Raw genomic sequence first — 22,729 nt, 5'->3', positions numbered from 1 at the left:
GCATAAGTCAAAAAAAGGTCTTTAAATGTATTTTAAAAACTCTGGAACACACAGGTGTATCAATTAAAAAAGCAGGGTTGACTGCCCTTTATTGTATTTGTCGGTATATAACCTACCATATGTCAACAGCTCAGATTGCTATTATACTTGAATCAACCTCTTGTTTTTGAAGCCGACCTGTCTCAAATTGAAACGAGTGTTTACAATGCAATAAACCCACTTCACCTTTTAAATGCTCAGGCCCTGATTCAGTGCTTTATTGTTTACCATCCCAAAAAAAGAGAAACGTTGCGGGAGTGTAACTGAAATAAAGACAGACAAAAGACACAGGCAGTCCAGTAAAAAAAGAAAAACAAAATCTTTATTATTTTTTCTAGAAGAACAGGCTGTTTTGGAAGAAGGTGTGGGGGAAATATCGGAGAGGTAAAACCAGCCGAGGAATAGGGCGGAGTCAAATCGACCAGAGGTTGGGGCTAGAACCTGGATTTCTGTATTATGCCAGGGCTCCCATTGGGTCCCAGGCAGGAAGTACAACTGGCTCCTGTTGCATCACATCCAGGACTTCAGCGGAGAGGAACTTCTTGTCTACTACCACCTCGTACACGTACTCGGAGAACCAATCGTCCGTCATGATCAGGTAACCTGCAGAGGGAGACAGGGAACACAACCGATGAGATCTTTTTGTTTACCTGAAAGGCTGGCATAGAAATGGGATAACGGAAAGATAAACCACAACTTGGAAATGAATGCAATTTAGGTGAAACTGTATGGATTAAAAAAAGTTTGTGGTTTCATCATCTTATAATGATGCATGTGATGGGAGTGATGGGAACCTTAATGTACTACTTGAAGTTCATTTGATCTACTACCATGTACAGACATAACTACATCCAGGTTGATTGCATATATTAACCAGGTAAATTGCAAACCATGCAGTAAATATTATAAATAGAACATCATTATAACAACCGATGCTGGTGAGACTGACGCAGTGCTTACATTAGAAAATAGTTTTTGTAAAATAAAACATAAATTGGGACTCTGCGGGTCTGTCCTCCTCGTCAAACACTTGAATTAATTGTGTGACCGAATCACTAATACGTTTGATAAAGAAAACAAACACCTGAATCAGTTTTTTTTAAGTGTTCAGATTATTATAAACATGATAATTAAACTTGTCACTCGGCATAAACAAGATCATGATTTTTTCTTTGTTAAGAAGTTTTAAACAATGCAGAGAAAGTGGCACCCCCTCCAAATTTGAGTTCTCTAAAAGTGAGAGCAGTCAAGCCTTTCAACACTTTTTTGCTTTAAAATAAGGATTTGAAGAAAGGCAAAGTCAATTGGCCAAGACAATATTTAACTTAGAGACATCCCTGATTGATTGAACATCTCTGCAATAAAAGCAAATAAAGTTAGTCCCGAAAAATCTTGCCTTTTTTTTTTTCTTCTACCAAGTTTGGAAAGCTCCCTGAAGTCAACCCTGATAACGATTCATTTTCAATAAGGAAATACTCTTGCACCAAACACACCATGCTACATATCAAGCCGTTCATCCTTACTGCTCGTTCACTGAAAGCGGGGGAGAAGGGAGTGCTGCTAAGAACAGTTCAACACAACGATGAAACATTATCAATGCACGCACATTTTATTCTAATAGCTCTTTATCGCTAAACTCTATTGTTTTGACAGACAGCAGGGTGGAGGACCATCACAGTTCAAACTCCCCCACCCTAAAGTGCTGTATGCCTTCAACACTCCTGCTATCACCTCTGCATACCCACCCTGATAAAACGAAACAATGTCTGTGTCCATCTCCCTCAGTGTGTGCGTGCAGCCATACAATCTGGGGTTCTTATGAACGCCAACCTTGAAAGTTGACAGAAACATGTCGGGGAAAAAAAAATCTCTTTTTGGAGGAGGATGTAGCCCCATGCTGAAATGGTTTTACATGAAAGATGTCTATGTGTGAGTCTTCTGCTTAACAGAGACTTCAAGTTTTGAGAAAACAGACGGGATCAGATCCCATGCAGATCCGACGAACACGGAAAGCTGGATGAGAACTGGCAACCAGACTTTAGAGTGATTATGCTCAAGTTATTTTGCTATTCTTTTTCTCTAATGCCACTTTCTAAGTCTCTTTACTTTTCCCCTCCTCATGTTGTCAAAGTTGAACAAGCGAGATATCTCTCCTACTGTCAAGTTGACTTATCGAAGACGTCAGGGCAACCGCAAGAACGTGCCACGGTTCAAAACAATGTATTGGGGATGGCGTGTCTGGGTGTGTTGTGTATATGTGCTCTTTCAAGTATGCAAATCTTAGATGGCACGTTGCCTGGTTCTCACTGTGGTATCCGTGTGTTTGTGTCTGTGTGTGGATGTGAGCTTACTGGAACCCGCGTGTTGGGTGGCATGGTGGTGTGTGTGAAGGTTGGGTGTCCTTATTTGTTTTTAGGGATAGGCTGACTGTCCTGTCTCAGAAAAAACGTATGTACTGTAAGCTAGAGGAGTGTGGAACAGATACAGCTCTGAGGCCACTCCAAAATGTTCTTAAATCTTTATCTCTACATGTATGGCAGCCATTCCAGTGTCTGTTGAATTCCAACATAAGAGAAACGTTGTCAGTAGTTTATAGAATACAATAAAACAAACATATTATAATTTAACTCAGACATGTCTATAAATAATAAAACCAGAGGAACTGATAATGCTGGTCTCTTTATTTTTTACAGAGTTGTATCTTGCTATGAGCGAATGAGCAGTGATTAAGACACGTTAGCTGAACAGCTAAATGCTTAAAACAAGATGAGGGTTTCAGTTGAATAGTCTTCTTTGCTTAGAACTGCTCCTGAGTATGGGAAACTACCCCTTTCTTTTTCCCTTTAGCAAAGTGTACACTGAATCAATGGAAAGGCCATGACGTACCACAGTTCCTCGAGGCATCAACATAACAATTTCACACAATTTGGCAATTAAATAACATCCACTTTGGCTGCATCATTGTAAACTATGGAGAACCTGGGGGTTGTGTATATATTTTGGACAAGAATCCCTACTTGAATCGCGCAGCCTTGAGTACGTCATCGTTATAAATGAAGTGCAGTAGACTCTGCTGTTGTTCTTGCCTAACTCCTTATTACTCCTCCTTCACATCTTTCATTGACCTCAGGACATTTCCCACAAGCTCGAGAATGTTTCATTTTTCGGATTTACCATTTTACTGCAGGATAAGAGTCTGCCGCCATGCTAGGGTCTCTGTCAGGCACAGCTATGCTCACAATAAAAATATATTCATTATTATTAGTTAAAGTCATCAAGATATATTGTATGGGCAACATGAATGTTTATAAAAAACAATATAATAAATGGATTCCAATATAATAAATGGATTCAGGATGTAGAGTGACCACGTGGCACACATTGGTATCCTTTGCAGCGTAGCAGGGCTAAAAGCAAAGCTCAATGTAGAAATGGGAATACAGGAACATAAAGTCAATTAAAGGTCAAAATACACGGTTTAAAGACTGTGGTCATTGCTTGTAGTTTGATATGTTTTCACATATTGAGTTAGACTTGACTGGAAAAAGGTTTGTTATGGCTACTATAAAACACAAGAGGTATCTGTGAAATCATTTTGACACTTGACAGCACTGAGGAGAGGGGGGGTCTTTTCAAAATATAAGAACAGAGCTAGATAATAACAGACGGCGGGGAACAGTGCACCCGCAGAGTTGTGGTAAGGCTAAAGAAAAAGGCGTTTCTGATTTCATGGGAAGTGAAATTGGTCCTTTAAATGAGGTGGGGTGACGGATAGGCAACTGTGGTTTGGGTGCAAAATGAAGGCACTGGATAGGAAGCATACTGAAAGGTTAATGAAGCTTTTCTTCATAAGTGTTTGTTGTGTCCGCTACCAAGGGAATCCTTCCATCCACATGAACATCATCTCATGTATTTACTCAACAATGGAAGCATCGTGCTCATGGAAAATCAGTTTCTCAGTTTCCACGTTGAACTCATTCAGGGCTCAAGCTAAACCTGTGACAACGGTTAAGAAATCCACCTAATAACCTGCACGTTTTAACAGGTAAGACTTTTTAAGACCACATAGAATGCAGTTTAATACCCAATTGCATTTTACGGTAAAGCTGGCAAAAGTATGTTAAAAAATCCTAGAATGACCTAAAGTACACAACCGTATTGGCATGTTTAAACAATGCAAACATAACAGAAATTAATATATGGGATGTGACCAGGTTTTTTTTTATTAATTGGGGCCCTGTTGTCACACAAAGTGAAAAATAAACATATTTTGGCAACCTTTTCTAAAGCCGACATATCAGACAATTTAATGTACTACTTCAAAGGCTCGCAGAATCCCTGCTAATGCCATTTCAAGTGGAAAAAAAAGCTGGGGAGTTAGCAGGGGGATAAACAAGGAAGAAAACGGAAACCTTTCGTGAGAAACGGAGGGGTAGGAGGCATATGAAAAGGCCTGAAGAGAGATGTTAAGCCTTTAGAAACCTTATAAACACACCCTTTACTTTACCCTACTGCTTTTACAACTCTTATTTCATTGTCTCCTTTCTGAAATCATCCCCACATCTACTTGTCTTTGCGGTTTTCTAACAGATTCTACCTGCGCTACGCTTTCATTTCTGTCCAATGTCTCTTTTCTCCACCGACTTCTTTTCCCCTCAGCTTTTGTCAAACAAACAAGCCCCCGGATTCCCATGTGACCTCCGTTTCTCGAACTCTTGTTCTGAAAAACGTTATTAATTTGTTCTGCGGAGGAGCTGGGGGCGCTGGCCCGGCCTATCTGCTGGTGTTTATGGAATAAGATATGCGTGAAATACATCTGATTTGACGGAGGGGTTTTCACATGTTTTCCCAACAGTGAGTATGGTTTGTGGGTTCAAGCAAATATTGTGAGTAAGTGTGTGTGTCCCTCTGTGTGTGTACGCATCGCTGTATGTGTGTGTTGCCAGACGATGCATGACTGACCTGAAATACTCTCCTACAATTTGCAGAGGAATGTGGAGCGCAGAGATGGAGAGGAGAGGGTGAGAGGAAGATGGGAAACAGAGATGAAAGGAGAGGGGGAATAACAACAGTAGACAGTCAAGTCTGCCTGCTGTGTTTTGGGTCCTGTTGCATACAGACAAACCGACCCTACTTACTCGACAACATTTTCCACTTGACCGTCTTGGTTTGTAAAATTCGTTTTTGTGGTTAAAAAACAAACAAAAAACAACTCTTTCAGCTGACCACTAAAAAAACAGGTTCAAGAGTTTCCAGTTAACCAAACAAGTGCTACGTCTTTCACAAAGTCAGACACGCATTGAAAAACAGAGAGAATTCACCTCATATTACACTGACTCAGATTAGCTTTCCAGCTACAGTTTTAGCTAGCTATGCGATAAGTCACCAAAGGGAGACAAACCATTTGAACCCAAGTATTTGTATTTAATTTGGTGGAATTTCACTTAGCTAGCTGGATCAGTGCCCTTTTTTTAAGTACAATTATGCAACTTGGCAAGCCCAGAGGCAAGGAGGTTAAAGAACCATATTAAGAGCCTCTGTGTGTGTGTGTGTGTGTGTGTGTGTGTGTGTGTGTGTGTGTGCCTGTGAGTCTTTATGAAACAGGACACAGCCAATTACAAGTTCATAAAGCAGCAACACATGGGAACCTCTCAGTCTAATCCTGTTCATAATCCAATAGACACAAACAGGAAGATGATGATTTATCACGAGACACGGCGGTGCAAGAACGATGTGGAGGGGAGATGGGGAGGTGGGAAGAGTTTGTTGAAGAAGCATGAATATGATACCGGGACCAGATCCACATGAAAGCAACTATTTAGCCAGATAATTCACAGTGAGTAGACAGCAATCGGTTACAAATACATTTTGATGGTGATTTATTGCAGGTTCACCTTTAAAAATGACCCTAAAGGTAAGGACTGAAAGAAGAATGGTGTTATAATGGTGTTATGCATCTCTCAACTTACCTTTGTTCCCACGGTCATCGCCCCAGGAGTTTTCCACCCTCCACTTCTCAAAGCCTTCTTTTCCATCCTGAAAGAAAGCAGACGATGATGGGGGGATAAGAGTGAGAAGCTGTGACTAGAGGAAAGAAAGTGTGCTAACAGCTGGGGCTACTTACAAGGGGGGGAAATTGACATCACTTTGAAAAACTGCAGCCGATTAAAGCAGCGTAAACACGGCTTTGATGCAATAAACCCTGCTAAATGTGTATATTCCTGTCCGACTGCTTGTAAACGTTCCTTATATTTCCGTACCGAAGCATCATCCACCTGAGCACTATGTCTGTGTGAGCGTACCTTGTCTGTGACAGCAGTGAGGATCATAGCGTGGGTCATCAGAGAGTCTCCATAGATCAGCCGCTCCGCTTTGGAGAGGTTCTTCACCGACACTCCAAACACCAGCTCGTGGTTGAACCTGCACGCACAAATGCATACACACAAGTGATGTTACACAAGGGACGTAGTGATCACTTCAACAGAAAATGCAGTTTTGAGTCTTTATTCTTCGTAGGGGGCTGCCAAAAGTGTGATAACCATGAAAAAACAAGACCTTTATAAGAATCGTATTCCACCTTTTCATTCCTTTGTTATGACATGACTGTAGAAATGAAGCTGCAATAGACCTCATCATCTTTCCATTTATAGTCCATCTATGGCTCATTAAAACCTCTGTGTGAAAGATGAGCTTCAGCAGAGACTGGACCAGACATTCGGCACCACACTGGTTCAGTTTTGCCAGCAAATTTAACCCAGGCGCCAGAAACTCAGACACAGGAGCCTCTACACGTGAAGGGTCAAAGACAAGCCACTGCTCCCCTGTGGAGAGAATAACACCTTGGGTATGCAGATGAAGTCTGCTCCTGTCATGTTAAGCCTGTCAAACGTGGAATATTCAGTGTGTAGGATATTCTATTTCCTTGTTGCGTTCTCTTTTAAGCAGACGTGGAGTACTAGAGCTTGGACTAGGACTCGAGGGAATCCGAGTCTGGATGTACTCAGCCCCAGGCGTGTGCAACTGCGAGGCGAGTACCCGTACGTGCCTACGCTATTCTCAATCTAAAGATGTACAGGTAATGATGACTTGGACTCGACTCGGTCTCCTCCTAGACATGACAATTGGTAGCTTGACTTGACTACAACCCTGCTTTTAAGTCACTTTTCCAAACAAAACTACAACTACTCGCCCAGAAAACACACAATTATCATGGCTAAAAGTATTCACAATGAAAATATAGTCACAAAATCTTCAGATAATAAATAATTAATTAATAAATAATCACAAAAAAATGTTTTATATCAAATCTTTGACTATTGTGTGATTTGTGATATAATTTTTCTAATATTTTTTTATATCACTGTTATTATTGATACCAGTATATTGCAACTGTATTGCAATCATCAAATCCCAAATGTAAGCGCGTTCATGGCCCTACATATAAGAAATGATGAAAGCCATGTAAACATATTGCTTCTAAAATCTGGGACATATGCACGGCAGACTAGAATAAAGTGCCATTGAAAATAACTTCCACATGATGCATTATACTCACACATTCATGTCATTAATACCCAGCTTGCCGTGGAAATGTTTCCCGACGTCACAACCGAACCACACCGCCTAGCAGAAAGACAGCATGTTCAGATTTATGAAGTTCACACGGTGAGACGCTTGACTGTACAAATGTGTGTCTACGGCCACGGTCTGTTTGCCCCAACCTACCTCTCCCTCCTTGATGGAATCAGCAGCAGCCTTTTTGAGCAGCTGGATGGCCTGGTTGTTGTACAGAGTGCTGCGGCCACCGACCATGTTACCGAGGAACTCCACAGTGTACAGCTTCCCGTAGGGGTTCTGGGGTCGAGGGTCGTTCACAAGGCAGATCTGAGGGTAAAGAGTTAACATCCAAGCTCAGAAACAAAACGAGAAACAGCAAGTAACACAATCTGATGCATTGGATGGGTGACATACTTTGTCCTGAATGTTGTATAGAGGTTTGACGTGCTCTTTGTAGAACTCCTGGGGGGTGAGGGGTCCCATGCGGTGGAAGTTCTTGTCCTTGTCCCTGTACTCCCAGCAGATGGTCTCAGGAGGGCTGCCTAGACACACACTGGCCACCCGGAACACCTGAAAGCACACAGTTTGAACATTAACTTCAATATGAAAGTCTGCCTTAAGACATCTTTTAAACATTAGATCCGCATTAAAAGTAAACAAAGGGTATGGAATCACATCTTCTCCATCTCACTGAAGTTGAATTCACATGATCCACTTAAAACGGCTCTGCACTGATGTTACTGTTGTTCTATGGAGACAGCGGTGTCGCCCGACTAGTCACAAGCCCTGCACTCGGCCTCGCGCACCGCTTGAAATTGCGCGCTAAAAGGTTCAAATTATATTTGAATATATCAATATTATACTTTTAGGATTTATTGAAGGCCAATTCAAAATGTCCAACGGGCTGCTTTTGGCCCCCGGGCCGTAGTTTGGACACGCCTGATCTAGAGAATTCGAACAGCTCTTATCATGGGCGGCCACTTGGATATTTCCGGGACATTTCGCTTTGTTAGGAACCTTCCTAAGCTAAACTGACAATTCGACCGCAATCTTAGTCTTACAATAATATCTAGTGGGATTTCCTGGTATGGTGGAAGGAAACTCCAGGGTCTGGTTTTTATCCCCAAACTTCACTCTGTACAGTGTTTGTTGTCAAAACTTTCACTAAGCTATAGCAAACTCTGGCTCTCTGTGCCCTAAGTCTCCTCAGCGCTGGAGGAGGCAGGTTGCTTCGGTGTTGTGACAATGATTGTCAGCAAATGGGTGTTTGAAATTGATGACACACCTAATCTAGTTTGTCAGGTACCGTTTGATTCTCAAATTAAGTAATAATAATAATGACACATTTTATTTGAAGGCGCCTTTCTCGGCACTCGAGGACACCGTACATGATACACACACAAAGACAATAGCGAAGTGAAGTGTGAAGTGCACCGCCTCCTTCAGTAGAGGAATATACTGTAAAAACATCTCTCTGGTAACACACTTTGTAAAGATACAGTATAAAAAATACACACCATCGTAGGGGACATAAGAAAAACACATTTTTAAAAGTAGAGGATATTAAAAATGAACAGAATGTCAATCTTTGCATCAAAAACTAAGAAAAAGAGTGAACAGTAGTGAAGTATCCCCATTTCAATAAACCCAGAGGCACCTCCTGCCTATCTACTACAGTAAAAACACCATGGGGCCAACCTGAACATGGACATTTGTTTTCCTTGCCTATAGGGAGGCTGTTGGAGAGGTTTATAAATCTAACTCCCAGCCCATATGTTAAATGTGTGTACGTGTAACCCCACCAACCCAGAGTCTGTCCGTCCATCAATCAATGCCTGGGCCTCTCAGATTTTGCCAACATTCTCACGTCTTTTCCTCTACACAGTGCTTCCCTCTCCACTGTCTTTTCCACTTCCATCCTTCCACCCCTCCCTCCTTCTGTGTCATCCTGCGGTGCTGAAGTTCAGACAGAGTTCCTGTGGGCTAAATTGGGTTGTTTGGACTGGGCTGTCTGTCAATCAGGCCCTTCCAAACCTTTCATATAGTAATCTCAGGAATTTCCCCCCTTTTGCTTTTCACCTCGCCCATCCTCTGCTCTCCTCTCTCAAGACCTTTTCCTATCAAATACGATTAAAAACCAGAAGAGAAATTAGTAAGCGAAGCAGTCCATTGTTGTTGGAAGATAACAGTGTGTACTATGGCGATTATTGTTCCAATTGTGTGGATGAATGGTGATACATCAGACTCTCAGTGCTTCGACTGCGTGTGTCACAAAGGACAAACTTCCAATAAAGTCGAACACACTTGTTTTTTATATTAACTACTGCTGATAACCAGATCAATTAAACTTGTCCAGCTGAATATAAAGCGGACGAGGGGATTATTTTTGGCTTAGCCTGGAGAAATACAGCAGCCATGGCAGCAAATTCCCATGCTTAGTCAACATTATTAAATGCCCCTGCATAAAGATGACATTCCTACTCCCTGCTTAGTGAACATTGAGCCCACCACTCTCACCCCACCCAGGCACATTCTCTCTCACAGACAAATACACAAAAATGCATAAATTCCAGCCTGCCTTACACAAACAAACAATCCCCCTTCGTCATCACAGAAATCTCAAAAAGTACAGACGCACGCAAAAATACACACATGCACAGAGTCAACAAAGGCATCTGTTTGACTCCTCGTTCAACTGGTTTGTTTAGACTGACTGAGGGCAAGACGACATGCCAAGGTGTCCGTCCGCTTGTCTTGTCTGTGTTTGCCCAGATGCCCTCGGCCCCTTGAAAGACGTCTTCGTTATCCCTTGACCCGCCCTTTCCTCGCCATACCTTTTTTTTGTCCATTTCCTTCAAACAAATTCTCCCTGGGACCCTTTTAACTTGCAATTTGTCTTTCAGATACTCTTTATAAACTGTCACGAGACAACTTCTGCTATGATTTAGTAGTACTATAACAAAAATATGACTTGAGTTGACTGAGACCTACTGTAGATTCAAGATACAAAGGTTTTAATATTGTATGTCCTTAAGCTACAGTGTAGAAACGGCAATGAAAATGTTAAGTCCTGAGCTTCTCCAACAACTGTACGCATCTCTCTTACTGCTAGATCAGCCGTGCGCCCACTCATCCTGCCCCGGCAAGGTAAATAAAGTAGGTGTGAGGAAAAAGCTGAGCTGAAAGAGAGACCTCAGTCACAGAATAAACAGCAACAGAGACATTCGAGTAGGATCAATATTTACCTGCCAGTGTAATGACAGATATGTATTAGAGAGAGCACACAAAGAAAAAGATGACAGAGAGACGGAGGGCTGCAACGAATAGGAACGCCGAAAAGAAATGATAAAAATACCTTGCTAAAAGTGCATCACCACAGCAGGGTTCAGTGTCGGACATGTGTTGAGTAAGTATTGATATGTATCTCGCATATAAAATTGATTGATTCATTCAATTTGATTCACAAACCACACACATTCTCCTTTCATTCAAGTGTTAAAAAAACAAATAATGCTGATACATCTGATCATTCTGTCAGTTAACAGATGTTTATGTTTGTGTTTCCAACAAAGAATTTTACGAATGATCAGAGTCCAAGCCCTCAGGATACACTTCGTTAGTTCTTCATTACGGCAACGGGCGTTGATCATAAACTCCATTCATGTTTGGACTGTGACTTCAAAAGACCATCTCATTCATTTCTTAATATTCTAAACATTAACACAATACTAATTGCTAACAGGTTTGAGGAACCAGCTGTTATAAGCGTTTGTTAACAGGCAGCTTTCTCTTCAGCTCATCAGTCTCTAGCAGAAGGTCCTCCTCAGGTCGGTCTCGTATCGAGTTTGCGTGTCTTGCTATAAACAATAAGCCGACTGTATGCACGCTATTGTGGCTAACCGCAGCTAATCTTTGATAGCATCTGAGCTCCAGTGTTGATATCTCTGCCTGTTTATTTGCTTTAAGTCACACAAACAAACAAATCACCTGAAGTTAGGGGTGAGTCTAACACAAACAGTAAGCAGATAACGCCAATGGCAACACACTGTAGTTTACCTGGATAGATGGGCAACCTTGAGCAAGACACTATTATGCTAATTCTCAGATTAACATTTGTATTTTGTTCCTCTACTGTGACATGTCTCCATGCTGTAATGTTCAAAATGCTCTTTATTTTTCTCATACTGCCTTTGCTGCAGCTCCTTTTTTCACCCTCTGTCTGAAACCAGAGCAAGTCTGATCTAATTGGTTAGCATGGCGGATCTGTTGTGATTGTTCAACTGCTTTCAGATGTCCCGCTCCTTAGCCTATCACCTACAATGTGTTGGAGTGCTAGCCAATAGAAGTGGGGTGTTTCAGAGTGATGTGACGGAAATTAACTAAGGAATCCAATGGAGGCATTTCAGGCAATAAATGCATTTTATAAACAGATGCACCTGCTGAAATGCCTTAATTACAATAGGATGTGCAGGAACTGTTAAGGTAATGAAAGCTTGCACTTTAGTTTTACAAAAAATATCTTAAAGAGCAACTGTTTCTGACAGAAGTCCTTTTAACAATTAAAAATAATTGTATTAAGATTGAAGTTTTCAAGTCTATTTGAGGTAAAATTAATGCCTCCTGTTTTTTGTACATTAGGCACATAAATGTGAAAATGAGCGCAATTAAGGTTTACGGGAATTCGCTATGTTTTTAGCAAAGATAGTTTCCGACATAATGAGGGTTTGAAGCAGGACTATGCAAACAGTTTATGCCAAATTGAGGCAAAGCATGCGCCTCATGGTAAATCTATAACTATTGTCTAGATTAGAAGCTGGACTTGTCAGTGTAAGCAAATGACACCATGCAAACAATTTGGATAAAAATGAGCGAGGTTTTGATTAAACTTTCCTGTTTTTTAAACATGCAACACATGTGGTCGGCGTTGAATTCTAACAATTGGTGCAAAAAAATTCAGGAAATGTGAGTGGACGACTCTGCCCCTAACAATGACAAATCTGCAGCAACCCACCCACATTGAACAACAAATCAGCCCAGTCAATAGCCGGCGGCTGTGACCCTCTCTCACTGCAGCAAGAAGGTTCCTCTGTGATCTGATGGCCGTCTCATAAATTAGACTTGTCTTGAGAATCACTCTCTGTGCGCTCAGAGCCAAAAACAGAGCCGCACACGGTGTTTCTGATTCCATGACGCAATGGAGCATGGAAGGGGCTACAGTTGTGGTGTGAGGGATACCATCTGTGTGTGTTCTGCTAACTTTACGTGCATGTACAGTTACCAGCAAATGTCCCTTTATTTGTGTGCCTACTTGTCGATGTAAGTGAGAGTAGAGGAGCAGGGACACACACCAGAAACAGCATCAAAGAAAAAGACTGCCTTTGAAATGTATCCCCTCTGCCTCAATAACGCGGCGTACGGATACCGTAATTGTAACCGACTCTATAAAGACCAACGGTGCATGAGATTAGCTTGCTAGCTGACTGTACATGCAGCCTAAAAGAAAAAGGCTCAAGCTGCTATTGAAGAGGTTTTTAGGGAGATGTGATGTGCAATGAGCATGACCAATGTTGACAAAGAGAATAGATTCTTGACACGCAAAGGGGATCCATTTAAATCAAGCGCACCCTGGGTACAGTAAGTGGAAGCAGAGACGTTGACCCTGGTTGCCTGTCATGGGAGTGTGTGAGGGGCTGGCGTGATGAAGACCAGTGCAGCATCACAGCCGCTGCGTATGGGGGGTGGACAGCATCACCTCAAAGCAAAACTGACATGCCACTCTGATCCTGAGAAACATGTGTGCACACACAGATGCAAAGGCAGGTGAATATGTGGAAGAGCACTGGTTTCCCATGTGTAAGAGTAATAATAAAACAAAACACTACGATAGCACTCACACAACTTTGCAAATTATTTATACAATTAGGAAATATTTTACCCTCTTTATTTTGATCAAGCGTATTATAGGTTATTTGTTCAATTAATACAATTATAAGTTAGTTATAAAAGAAGAACATAGCTTAAAATAGCTTATTGTTTCCGACAAATTCTCAAAGATATTTGTTTCCAATGAGATTTATGCAAACCCTTAAGGTTTAAAACTTGTGATCAGGACAATTTAAAATGATTACCTAATCAATGTGAAGCTGTGATGCTTCTTGAAGCTGAAAATTGACACTTGTTGCTTTTGAAAAAACAATTCAAAACATCCCTCCCTATTTATATCTAAGTAACTGGAGGCTCTACAACGTATCTACGGGGGGACATAACATAATCAAAAGCATGGAAAGGTAAAAAAAAAAAACTTGATTTTTTCTTTTTAATTTGAATTATGATTTCAAGAATATGAATTTTATTTATGAGGTTTGATTTAAATGTTTGTACTGATCTGGATGTCCAATCCTGGATAATGTTTTTTGATCTGGCTCGCTTTAGGTCAGCTGTTCTTCTTATAACACCGACTCCTCCATCAGCAGCGGCCGACAGAGCGGTGTTTCGCAAAACAAACCGCTTCCAGGTGGACAAACAAACACGCCGACAACCCTGCGCCACCCCCAGCCTGCCGTGCAGTGTGGCGGGGGCCGTCTTTACTGTTGCACAACATACAGTATGGGTGTGTGTGTGTGTGTGTGTGTGTGGTGGGACAGTGAGATACAGGCGACTGTTTAAACAAGCAACCAGCCAGGAAGCACAATGCACCCGAACAGCTGACAACAAAGGCTGCATCACCAGAGCGCCGTTCTGTGTGCGATCCACTCAATGGGAGGCTGATTGACTGACTGGCCGCTCATACAGTCACCCTCATAGATACACACCACACACCGGAAGCGAAAATAATGCCTTTCATGAATACACACCTACACACTGTAACCTGTCACAGCCACAAATACACACTGTGGGCACATTTCACCGCAGGCATGGCGATATATTAAACATGTTACGTTCGTTGTGGTGTGAAAGAGCTTGTGCACGTTCACCTTTGATTATTATTCAGGATGTGAATTTGTCTTTGCGGGCCAGCGTCAGATGCTCTGTGACAGACTGTTCCATAAACATGATAGCTATCTTCAATCTTCCACGTTTGGGGCGGTGTGCAGGCGATTTTTTATTTTGCATTGTTGCTTGGTCCTGATATGACATGTGCACACAGACACAAATGTGCATTAAGATTATTTAATTCATACTACACTGCAGACACAGTCAGGTATTTTGCAGGTGAAACCCAAATTATGTTTTAAAGGCCTCGAAAGCAAGATACTAAACGGACCTGAATGGCGACAAATGTCTTGTTCTTGTGCAAATCATTTCTATACGTACTGCACATCACATCAATCACAAGTTGCTTGAGTGTCTTTGCACTTGTTTCTCAATGACTTAAGTCAGTCTGATATTAAACATTAATGATATGGGTATTGTAAAATGACTGAATGATTTGAATAAGCTTCTTATTTAAAAAAAAACTGTATGGTGTAAAGACGTCACATTGACCAAAGCGTCACTAGGTTACTATTTTTTTTTAGCTGCTCATATTATTTATTAACAGTTTGAACTTGAATCACCCAAATCCTATACCAACATTTACTCTAACCCAAACACTGATTACATGCAGCCTGTATCAGGTATCACTTCTAGCTCGATGCTCTCAGTAATGTCTTGTTTGACAGCGCCCTCTTCTGGTGGAAATAGAAAGGTGTTACAGACCGTTTTTATTTTCTCTTTTAAATTAGATTTCTATATTAAGTCTATTATTATAATTATATTATTATTCCTTTAAGGGTCCTTGCAACGGATGATAATGATAAAAATGATATAAAATACATGTTTATAGTCACAGTATTAGGAATAGCTCTATAGTGTTTTGCCATATATTACTAACCTAAAACGATTAAAAAAGGAACTACATTTTGTCCCTAGTTCCTCTAGACAAACACAATGTACGTAACAGAGTTCCGTAAAAAAAAAGGCTATTGGGTGCCTGGAGTGTAACGGCAATATACAATCTATTCCCCGGGTGACTCTCGTTTAGTCTCACCTCCTCAATCATGGTGTCCAAGGCCTCAGAGAGCTCAGCTTTAGTAGCGTCACTGGCCACCATGTTCCTCAGTCTTAGGCTGTATTCCCTCAGCTGTAACACACAAGGAGACAAAAACGACGGTCAGCACTTTCTCACAGATCGTGTGTTATCAGTTTGAACTGAAGGAAGTGTGTAAAACGCACCTTATGGTTAAGGATGTCATTCATTCTGCGTGAGGCCTCGGAGCTGTGTGACTCTGGGAAGCATTTCTTTGGGATGACGCCATACTTTTCTGGAGACAGGACGAAACAACATTTGAAAAAAAAAACATATGCTATAACAGTGTTTGTAGCTTCTTGTTAATGCTATAACTGAACAACTGTAACTAATAGCAAGAGCTTTTATACAGTATGCTTCAGTCACTGGACTCAACGGACCCATACTTATGAAATGTGTTTATATTGGACCGGTATTTAATTCTTTTTGCACAAAGTTCCGGCTGCATTTGATGTAGCTTTGGGACAATTTAGACTTAATGTTCAATTTACATCACCAGAGGATTTATAGCACCACACATCCCAACACAAGCACAACTCTGTATCCTCCTAAAACCCAATTGCCCTTCAGCAAGGATCCCATTTCTCATACCAGGAAGGAACAACGGGTAAACACTCACAGAGAAATGTGGGGACACTTTTGTTTTGTAGCCAGAAAGGTTGAGGAAGAGGACACAATATTATTTATGCAAGTTGAAGTTTGGTTTGACAGTGAGCAATAAACTCAACATGTTTTTCTGTATGTCCCTTTCCTATAAAAGGATTTTAGGTAATCAGGAAATGGAAATATATATTCAGACTTCATGACAGCCTAACAATCCCCACTTGTTTTCCATGCTGATAATAATTAATGAACTATACTCTGGTGTTTATGGTGTCCCTAAAATGTTCTGAATGATTCGATGGTGAGGAATCTAACAGATCACATTGACAAAAGTTGCATCGCGTTTACTGAGACCTGTGTTTATTTGTCAAAACATGCAGCCAGAACCAGCAAATAAAAGGGATTGTGCTTTTAATAAAGGTTCATCTTTAATAACACTTTTAGGGTGTTTCATGATAAGTACTAACCAATGAGGTTGACCAACATGTCCCACTGTCCTCCGTCATTGGTTGGATTGGAGAGCAGGAACTGGACCAGGCGTCCGTCTACGGGTTCCTTCCTCTGCGCCGTCTCCACACAGGCCTGCAGGAAGTAGTAGCAACGCTCAACCTGGAGAGAAACAAAGAGACAAAGCAGAGAAAACTGTGAGGGGCTTTACAAAATACACTTGAGTCAGGCTTAGGTCACCAAACTTAGAAGTTGGGACTAAACTAACTGTAAGACAACGGCCTCCAAAGACTTTTGATCTGAGATTGCAAACCAAACACATTAAAGATCCAGTTTCTACCTGCAGAACAACAGAAAATAAGTAAAACAGTATCAGGCAGGACTTGAACATATTATTATTAGTTCTATAGTTTGTAAAACGGCAATAAATAACACATCTTTCGTAGTAGCAACGTTTAAACTGTAGAAACATGGAAAAACATGGTGACTAAACAGAGAAATGTGAAGTGAGACTCAACAAACTGTGACATCAACCTCTTGATACTTATAGAAAAGATTGTGTCAGGCAGGCTTTGCACTCAGCCGTAATTATCATAAATCATTTATAAAAGAAAGGGTAATTATACAGCTTTCAGGTCATTCTATTGGTCATTATTCAGCAGCCTGAATGACCCGCTCATGGAGATTGAAATACACATCTGATGTTATTTAAGAATCTACGGGCTGACAGCGGGGCGGGATATTCTTAGAGCTCCACAATCACTGTGTCCTTGTTTGGAACTATGATCGGATTCAGTGTTGCTCCCTTCGCCTGGCACTAGTAACAAACAAAGGTGTGTTCATGGGGTGTGGAACAAACAACTGTCTACACATGTTGGAGAAAAACAGAGACAGACAAAAGGTAAAAACATTTGCCAGGTGTCACCGTGACGTCAAACCTGGAAGGGCACTGACTATAACAACACAAAAGAGGGATTTACAGTAGTTGGACAATGACTGTACAATAATACACGCACACAAATACACACGGTACACAATGTCCAGACTGCAAAACAACAAACATGACACAAAATAACGTAACACCTACACACAAATCGCAAATGTTACTACGTGGGTTATCAGTGCATGCAACAAACAAGTGAGATTGCAAAACGTTTCAATTCACCTACAGTGGAAATATATCAGGCACACAGATATCAGCCCATTGAGGAAACAGAGAGCAGATGTGTGAGGTTCCATGTCTTACCTTGTCCCAGAAAAAGAGATACGACTGACTAAATTCAAACTCCTCTATGTTGAACTTCTTCATGAAGGGAAGTCGCATGACGTTGAGGCACGAGAAGATCCAACATCTCCCTGGCGACAGAGAAAATAGAGACACAGACGGCAGATTAGTGAGGACGTAAAGTAACATGTGTTTAAGAACTGGACTCAGAAATGCTGTTGTGTTCTCAGGCATCTTGTAATATCCACCTTCTATTATTTATATAGTCCCGTTTGTTTGATACCTTGATTGACCCTGACAAAGAATGTTTGATTTTGAAGTGTAATTGAATAGTCACTGTGAACATGCATGACATCCACAGCTTGCTAGATGGACAAGGAGTTGGATGTTTGAAGAAAGTTCCATGAACTAAAGCTGATGGTCTGCATTGGATCATGGTTGGCCTGGACTCTCTTCAGGATTCTCAATTTGCATTTATTAATTTGTGGTTTGAAGGCAAGACTGACTTTTTGTAGCCTACACTATATCACCAAAGCATTATAGGTGACTCCAGCCGACCGGAGTTCACATAGAAAAATAAGATTTCCGCCAGAAAACAGATACGTGTCGAGTAAAGTCAGCGTCACATTTCAGACTGAGATGCAGAAAATGTGAACTAGAAAACAATTGGCGTGTTTAGTGAGAAATTGACCAATCTAGATGATCACTCTATGACCACCATAGCCAAATGCAAGGGATCCTCCAACCTCATGCAAATGCAGTAGGGGCTACGACATTGCTTGTGATATAAAAGTATACTCAGTTCTTCACTCAGACTTGTACAGTTCCTGTATACAAAATATCGCCAGATATCTGACATGCTATATTTCTAGGACCTTAGATGTGGCATTAACACTAACGTCTGAACTAATTTTGTCACACTTCGCTCCTTTAAACGTGCAGAATACTACGGCAACGTTAGTCTTTAAACCTCTCAATAGTATGTGTTATAAATAGTTGTTGGAGGAGCACGCGACATAAGATTTTCATTGCCAACATATACGTTGTATCTGCTGTGCATATATGACAAATAAAACCTTGAAACCTTGAAACCTTGTTCAGAAATCAGACGCTGCCTAAAGAAGAGGGGCTCTCTTTCTGATTCAAAGCGCAAAATTTAAGCATTTCTTTATAAAAATTCCAAAGATTAAACATGCATATCCACTAGTTGTGATAGATAATTGCAGTATAGGAATATTTTATATAAAAAAACATATACATCATTTGAGGAATGTTTTGCAGTTTGTCCTACAATCATAAACATATATACTTGCTAGAGTATCGCACAGGCATTTGAGAACTTCTCAATGTAAAAGGTTCACTATTTACTTCAGAAATACCTTCACTTTTTGTATAAATGTGTGCTAGTTCACATTTCTTTGTGCTCTCTTTTGATGCATTGCTTAATAGGCAAATACACCAACTAAATGATGTGTGTGTGATGAGCCCAGAGCCAAGACATTCATTCAGACCCACATACGGACGCATTTCTTTTCATAGTAATCATGGAGGTATTACATTATGTCCTACCTGAGTTCTTCTGGTTGGTGACGGGCTTGCCCTCTGTGGGGATAGAGTGCTGGAAGATGTGCACAGTATCCTGGACAGTCTGCCGGTGCAGACAAACCTCCAGCGGGTCGATGCAGGTCGACACATTCTGGGCCAACAGGTAGCGTGGCTCGGCCCGCAGCCGCTTGAGGAAGGTGGCTACTTTCTCCTGACTCAGACCTGGAGGAACAAGAAGGGGAGGAAGAGAAGGAAGGACACAAGGTTAATTTGTAACAGGAAGACATTTGGACTATTATAGGAATTCCTACTGTGCACTTTAGGTATACACCCTCTTTAGATCTGATTTACGAGCACTTACGCACTTAAACGTCACAATAATGCCTGGAAAATACCAGATCAATAGTCATAAAATAAAAACACATCATTTATTGAATACTACAGCTGTCTTTCGCATCGCTCTTTCCACCATCTATAGAGTTTATAGCGGAGAATAGTCTATTAGGACATCTGATGAAGATGAAGGACATACTTTGCATAGTGCAAAACACAAGACAAACAAAGAAGCTATCAAATATGCTTTCTAGTTTCTCTTCAAGCAGCCTTAAGGAGCTAAGAGCTGATCTGAGCTCAGTGCAGTGGTACCACTTGTCTTGCTCCATCTGTGAGAGGAACACACTGGTAGGGTAGGATGGGTGCACACACACTTTGAGAGTGTAATAGTGCAGAGCAATTAAACGTTGAAAGACACATTGCCTAGTCATGCATGACGCCGACTGTTTGACCCCTCTCTCTCTCTCAGCTGGATTCTGGTTATTTTCCATCGACACAAATTCACTGACCACCGCAGACTAGGAGAGTGTCAAACTTAATTCTCCGTCATGCCAATTGTTTTAGAAAATAAGCAGAACCTGGCCCGGGGCAGAGAATATTTCAAGAGCAGGCCTGCATGGGGGCCCGTGTCATAAGAGTGTTTTGCCAGTGGTGCAACAGCTGAATTTTTTGACACTGATTTGCATGGAAAGATTAAGAAGGGCCAAATAAGATACTTATTTAACAGTCTACAGTAGGTGCACTGGTAACAAGCTTAAAGTGACATAAGAGAGGTGGTAAATAACAGATTCCATAAAGCCAAATGGTGAGGAAGTTAGGTGGTCTGGATGTTTTTCAACAAGTGAAGGCATGAATGCTGAGAACATACATCACAGTAGTTTTCTATGGAGGGGCCAAACTAAGGAAGCCAGGGTGAATTGCAGATGTACACATCAATGGTTATACAACAGCTTTTATACATTAGCTAAGAACTTTATTATGCCCATCACTTCTACATGTGCAGCTGCAGTTGGCATCAAGCCAAACAGTGGAGGCTCAGTAGAAATCCACAATAATTGACTAAAACACAGTCCAAAGATCAGAATATAATCAAAATATCAAAGTCTTTTTTTTAATGAACACTTTAAAATACAGGAAGAAAGATATAAAAGATAGTTTTTACAGAAAATGTCTTCGAAATAACTGTTTGACTGTTGCTTACTTGAAAAATCATGTTGTGAAACCTGAGGTAGCGAAACTCAAGCAGTGGTTAAGGTATTCAGGAACAGGGGAAATACCTTTAAATAAAAAACTTCTAAGCAAAATGGCTACAAAATTATTTTCTGTTAACCCACTCACAGTTGTAGTTACTTAACTATAATGTTGGTTGGTTACATTTATTCCAAATAATCAGTTTTCCCAATCCTGCGAGTCAAAATATGAATGTATAAAGTAACTCGTAAACAAATCTGTGATATAAATGTAGTGAAGTAAAAAGTACATCATGTTCTTCTAAAAATGTAGTAGAGTAGAATTATAAAGTAGTAATAAAATAATAAATACTAATAAATATACTCAGGTAAAGTACAAGTAACACTCAAGTGTACTTAAGTCCAGTATTATAATGTAAATGTACTTAGTTACAACCACTCATATTAAGTCATTGTTGGAATCTATTTAGATAGGGAAGTTATATAGGGGAAGCTTTAACTTTAGAGTCCTTCCAAACGAAAACCAGATAAAAAATGAACTGATACCTTTTTAAATACTTTGACAGCTTCTGGCATTTCCAAATCAGATGCATGACTGGCTAGCGACACAAGCTAACACCTCTGGATCCTGAAATTGAAACCAGATTTGAACTAATAAATACACGTGTGGTAGCTGTCTGTGTCTTCTGTTTGGATGTTTGTACTTTGCTCATAGTGTATCGGTATAAACTGTGAAACGTGGCTAAGCAATCGACGGTAAATCCATGCTAAAAGGCTGGCAATGCTAACGCATTGAATGCTAACTTAGCACATTAGCTTACTCAGCTGTCATCCTCTAGCTGTCAAATACAGACTGCACTCAGGCATATTATAAGCACACCACCGGGGTTGAAACTGCAGAAACTAGTACTCCACCTACCAGTTTCCATGTTTTCGTGAAGCTTGGGAAGCGTTGTCTGTTTTCCTGAAAAGTCACCGGCTCTTTGTTTATCTCATTCACCGAAAGTCAGTCAGTGTGATAACAAGGTGCGCTCGTTTGTGCACTCGCAGCCGGTGTTTGACGTGGCAGCTGGGCGGAGTTATTGGGAAAAAGCGACCGCAGCACAATCAAAATAAATTTATATAAAAAAATATTGAGATGACACCGAATTGGCTTATTCATATTCAACGTATACAGAAAGTAATGTATTTGATGATGTTATTATGTATATTACACACAATTACGTAAGTTTTGATTTTATTTTTTTCCAAAACTTCTTACACAATACTACTATACATACATGGACATGCACAACACATACAATGATGTACTGTAATTAATTTCAATATTTATTTTATTTTACAATAGGCTGTATACAGCACACAATATTCACTATTTCAAATGGGCCTACTATCATGTGTACAATTAGTTTATAGCAGATTATAATTCCCATTTAACAAAGATACAGTATACGATTCATATGGATTTGACACAGATTTAAAAAAAAGTATCTCTTCCAGTTTGGTGAGTTTATATCAGCCTCTCTGGATCTCTTACCAAAGTCATTATGAATATGGACTCCTGCTGTGATGTAACCTAATTTAACTAATTGCCCACTGTCATCGAAATAATGCCTCCAGACACAAGGGAAATTCCAGCGGTTATAGTTTGCCCTGTTGCTCCCCCAAAGAGTTATTCTGACAAATCACGTGTGTTGCAGGAAACAAGGAACCATTAAAGGA

General features: G+C 40.6%; 1 protein-coding gene across 1 annotated transcript; it reads right to left on the bottom strand.

The window, feature by feature from the left end:
* Positions 1–339: 339 nt before the first annotated feature.
* On the bottom strand, positions 340–22,076 carry blmh (bleomycin hydrolase). The gene is made up of 12 exons (XM_063906149.1): positions 21,927–22,076; positions 19,509–19,706; positions 17,961–18,070; positions 16,735–16,876; positions 15,811–15,899; positions 15,626–15,718; positions 8,011–8,166; positions 7,765–7,923; positions 7,595–7,662; positions 6,342–6,459; positions 6,009–6,075; positions 340–642 (listed from the first exon to the last, which is right to left on the bottom strand). Exons 1-12 carry the CDS (start codon positions 21,934–21,936, stop codon positions 494–496), a joined length of 1,359 nt encoding a protein of 452 aa, XP_063762219.1. The 5' UTR covers positions 21,937–22,076; the 3' UTR covers positions 340–493.
* Positions 22,077–22,729: the final 653 nt, after the last annotated feature.

Source organism: Eleginops maclovinus, chromosome 18, assembly GCF_036324505.1.
Source record: "Eleginops maclovinus isolate JMC-PN-2008 ecotype Puerto Natales chromosome 18, JC_Emac_rtc_rv5, whole genome shotgun sequence".
Taxonomy (NCBI): Eukaryota; Metazoa; Chordata; class Actinopteri; order Perciformes; family Eleginopidae; genus Eleginops; species Eleginops maclovinus.
This window is presented reverse-complemented; position numbering and strand designations above follow the sequence as displayed.

Coding starts and splice junctions, on each gene's coding strand:
- blmh (XM_063906149.1), bottom strand. Junction 15,719..15,810: donor ATGACATCCTTAACCATAAG/GTGCGTTTTACA, acceptor TGTGTGTTACAG/CTGAGGGAATACAGCCTAAG. Junction 6,460..7,594: donor GGTATTAATGACATGAATGT/GTGAGTATAATG, acceptor TTGTGCGTGCAG/GTTCAACCACGAGCTGGTGT.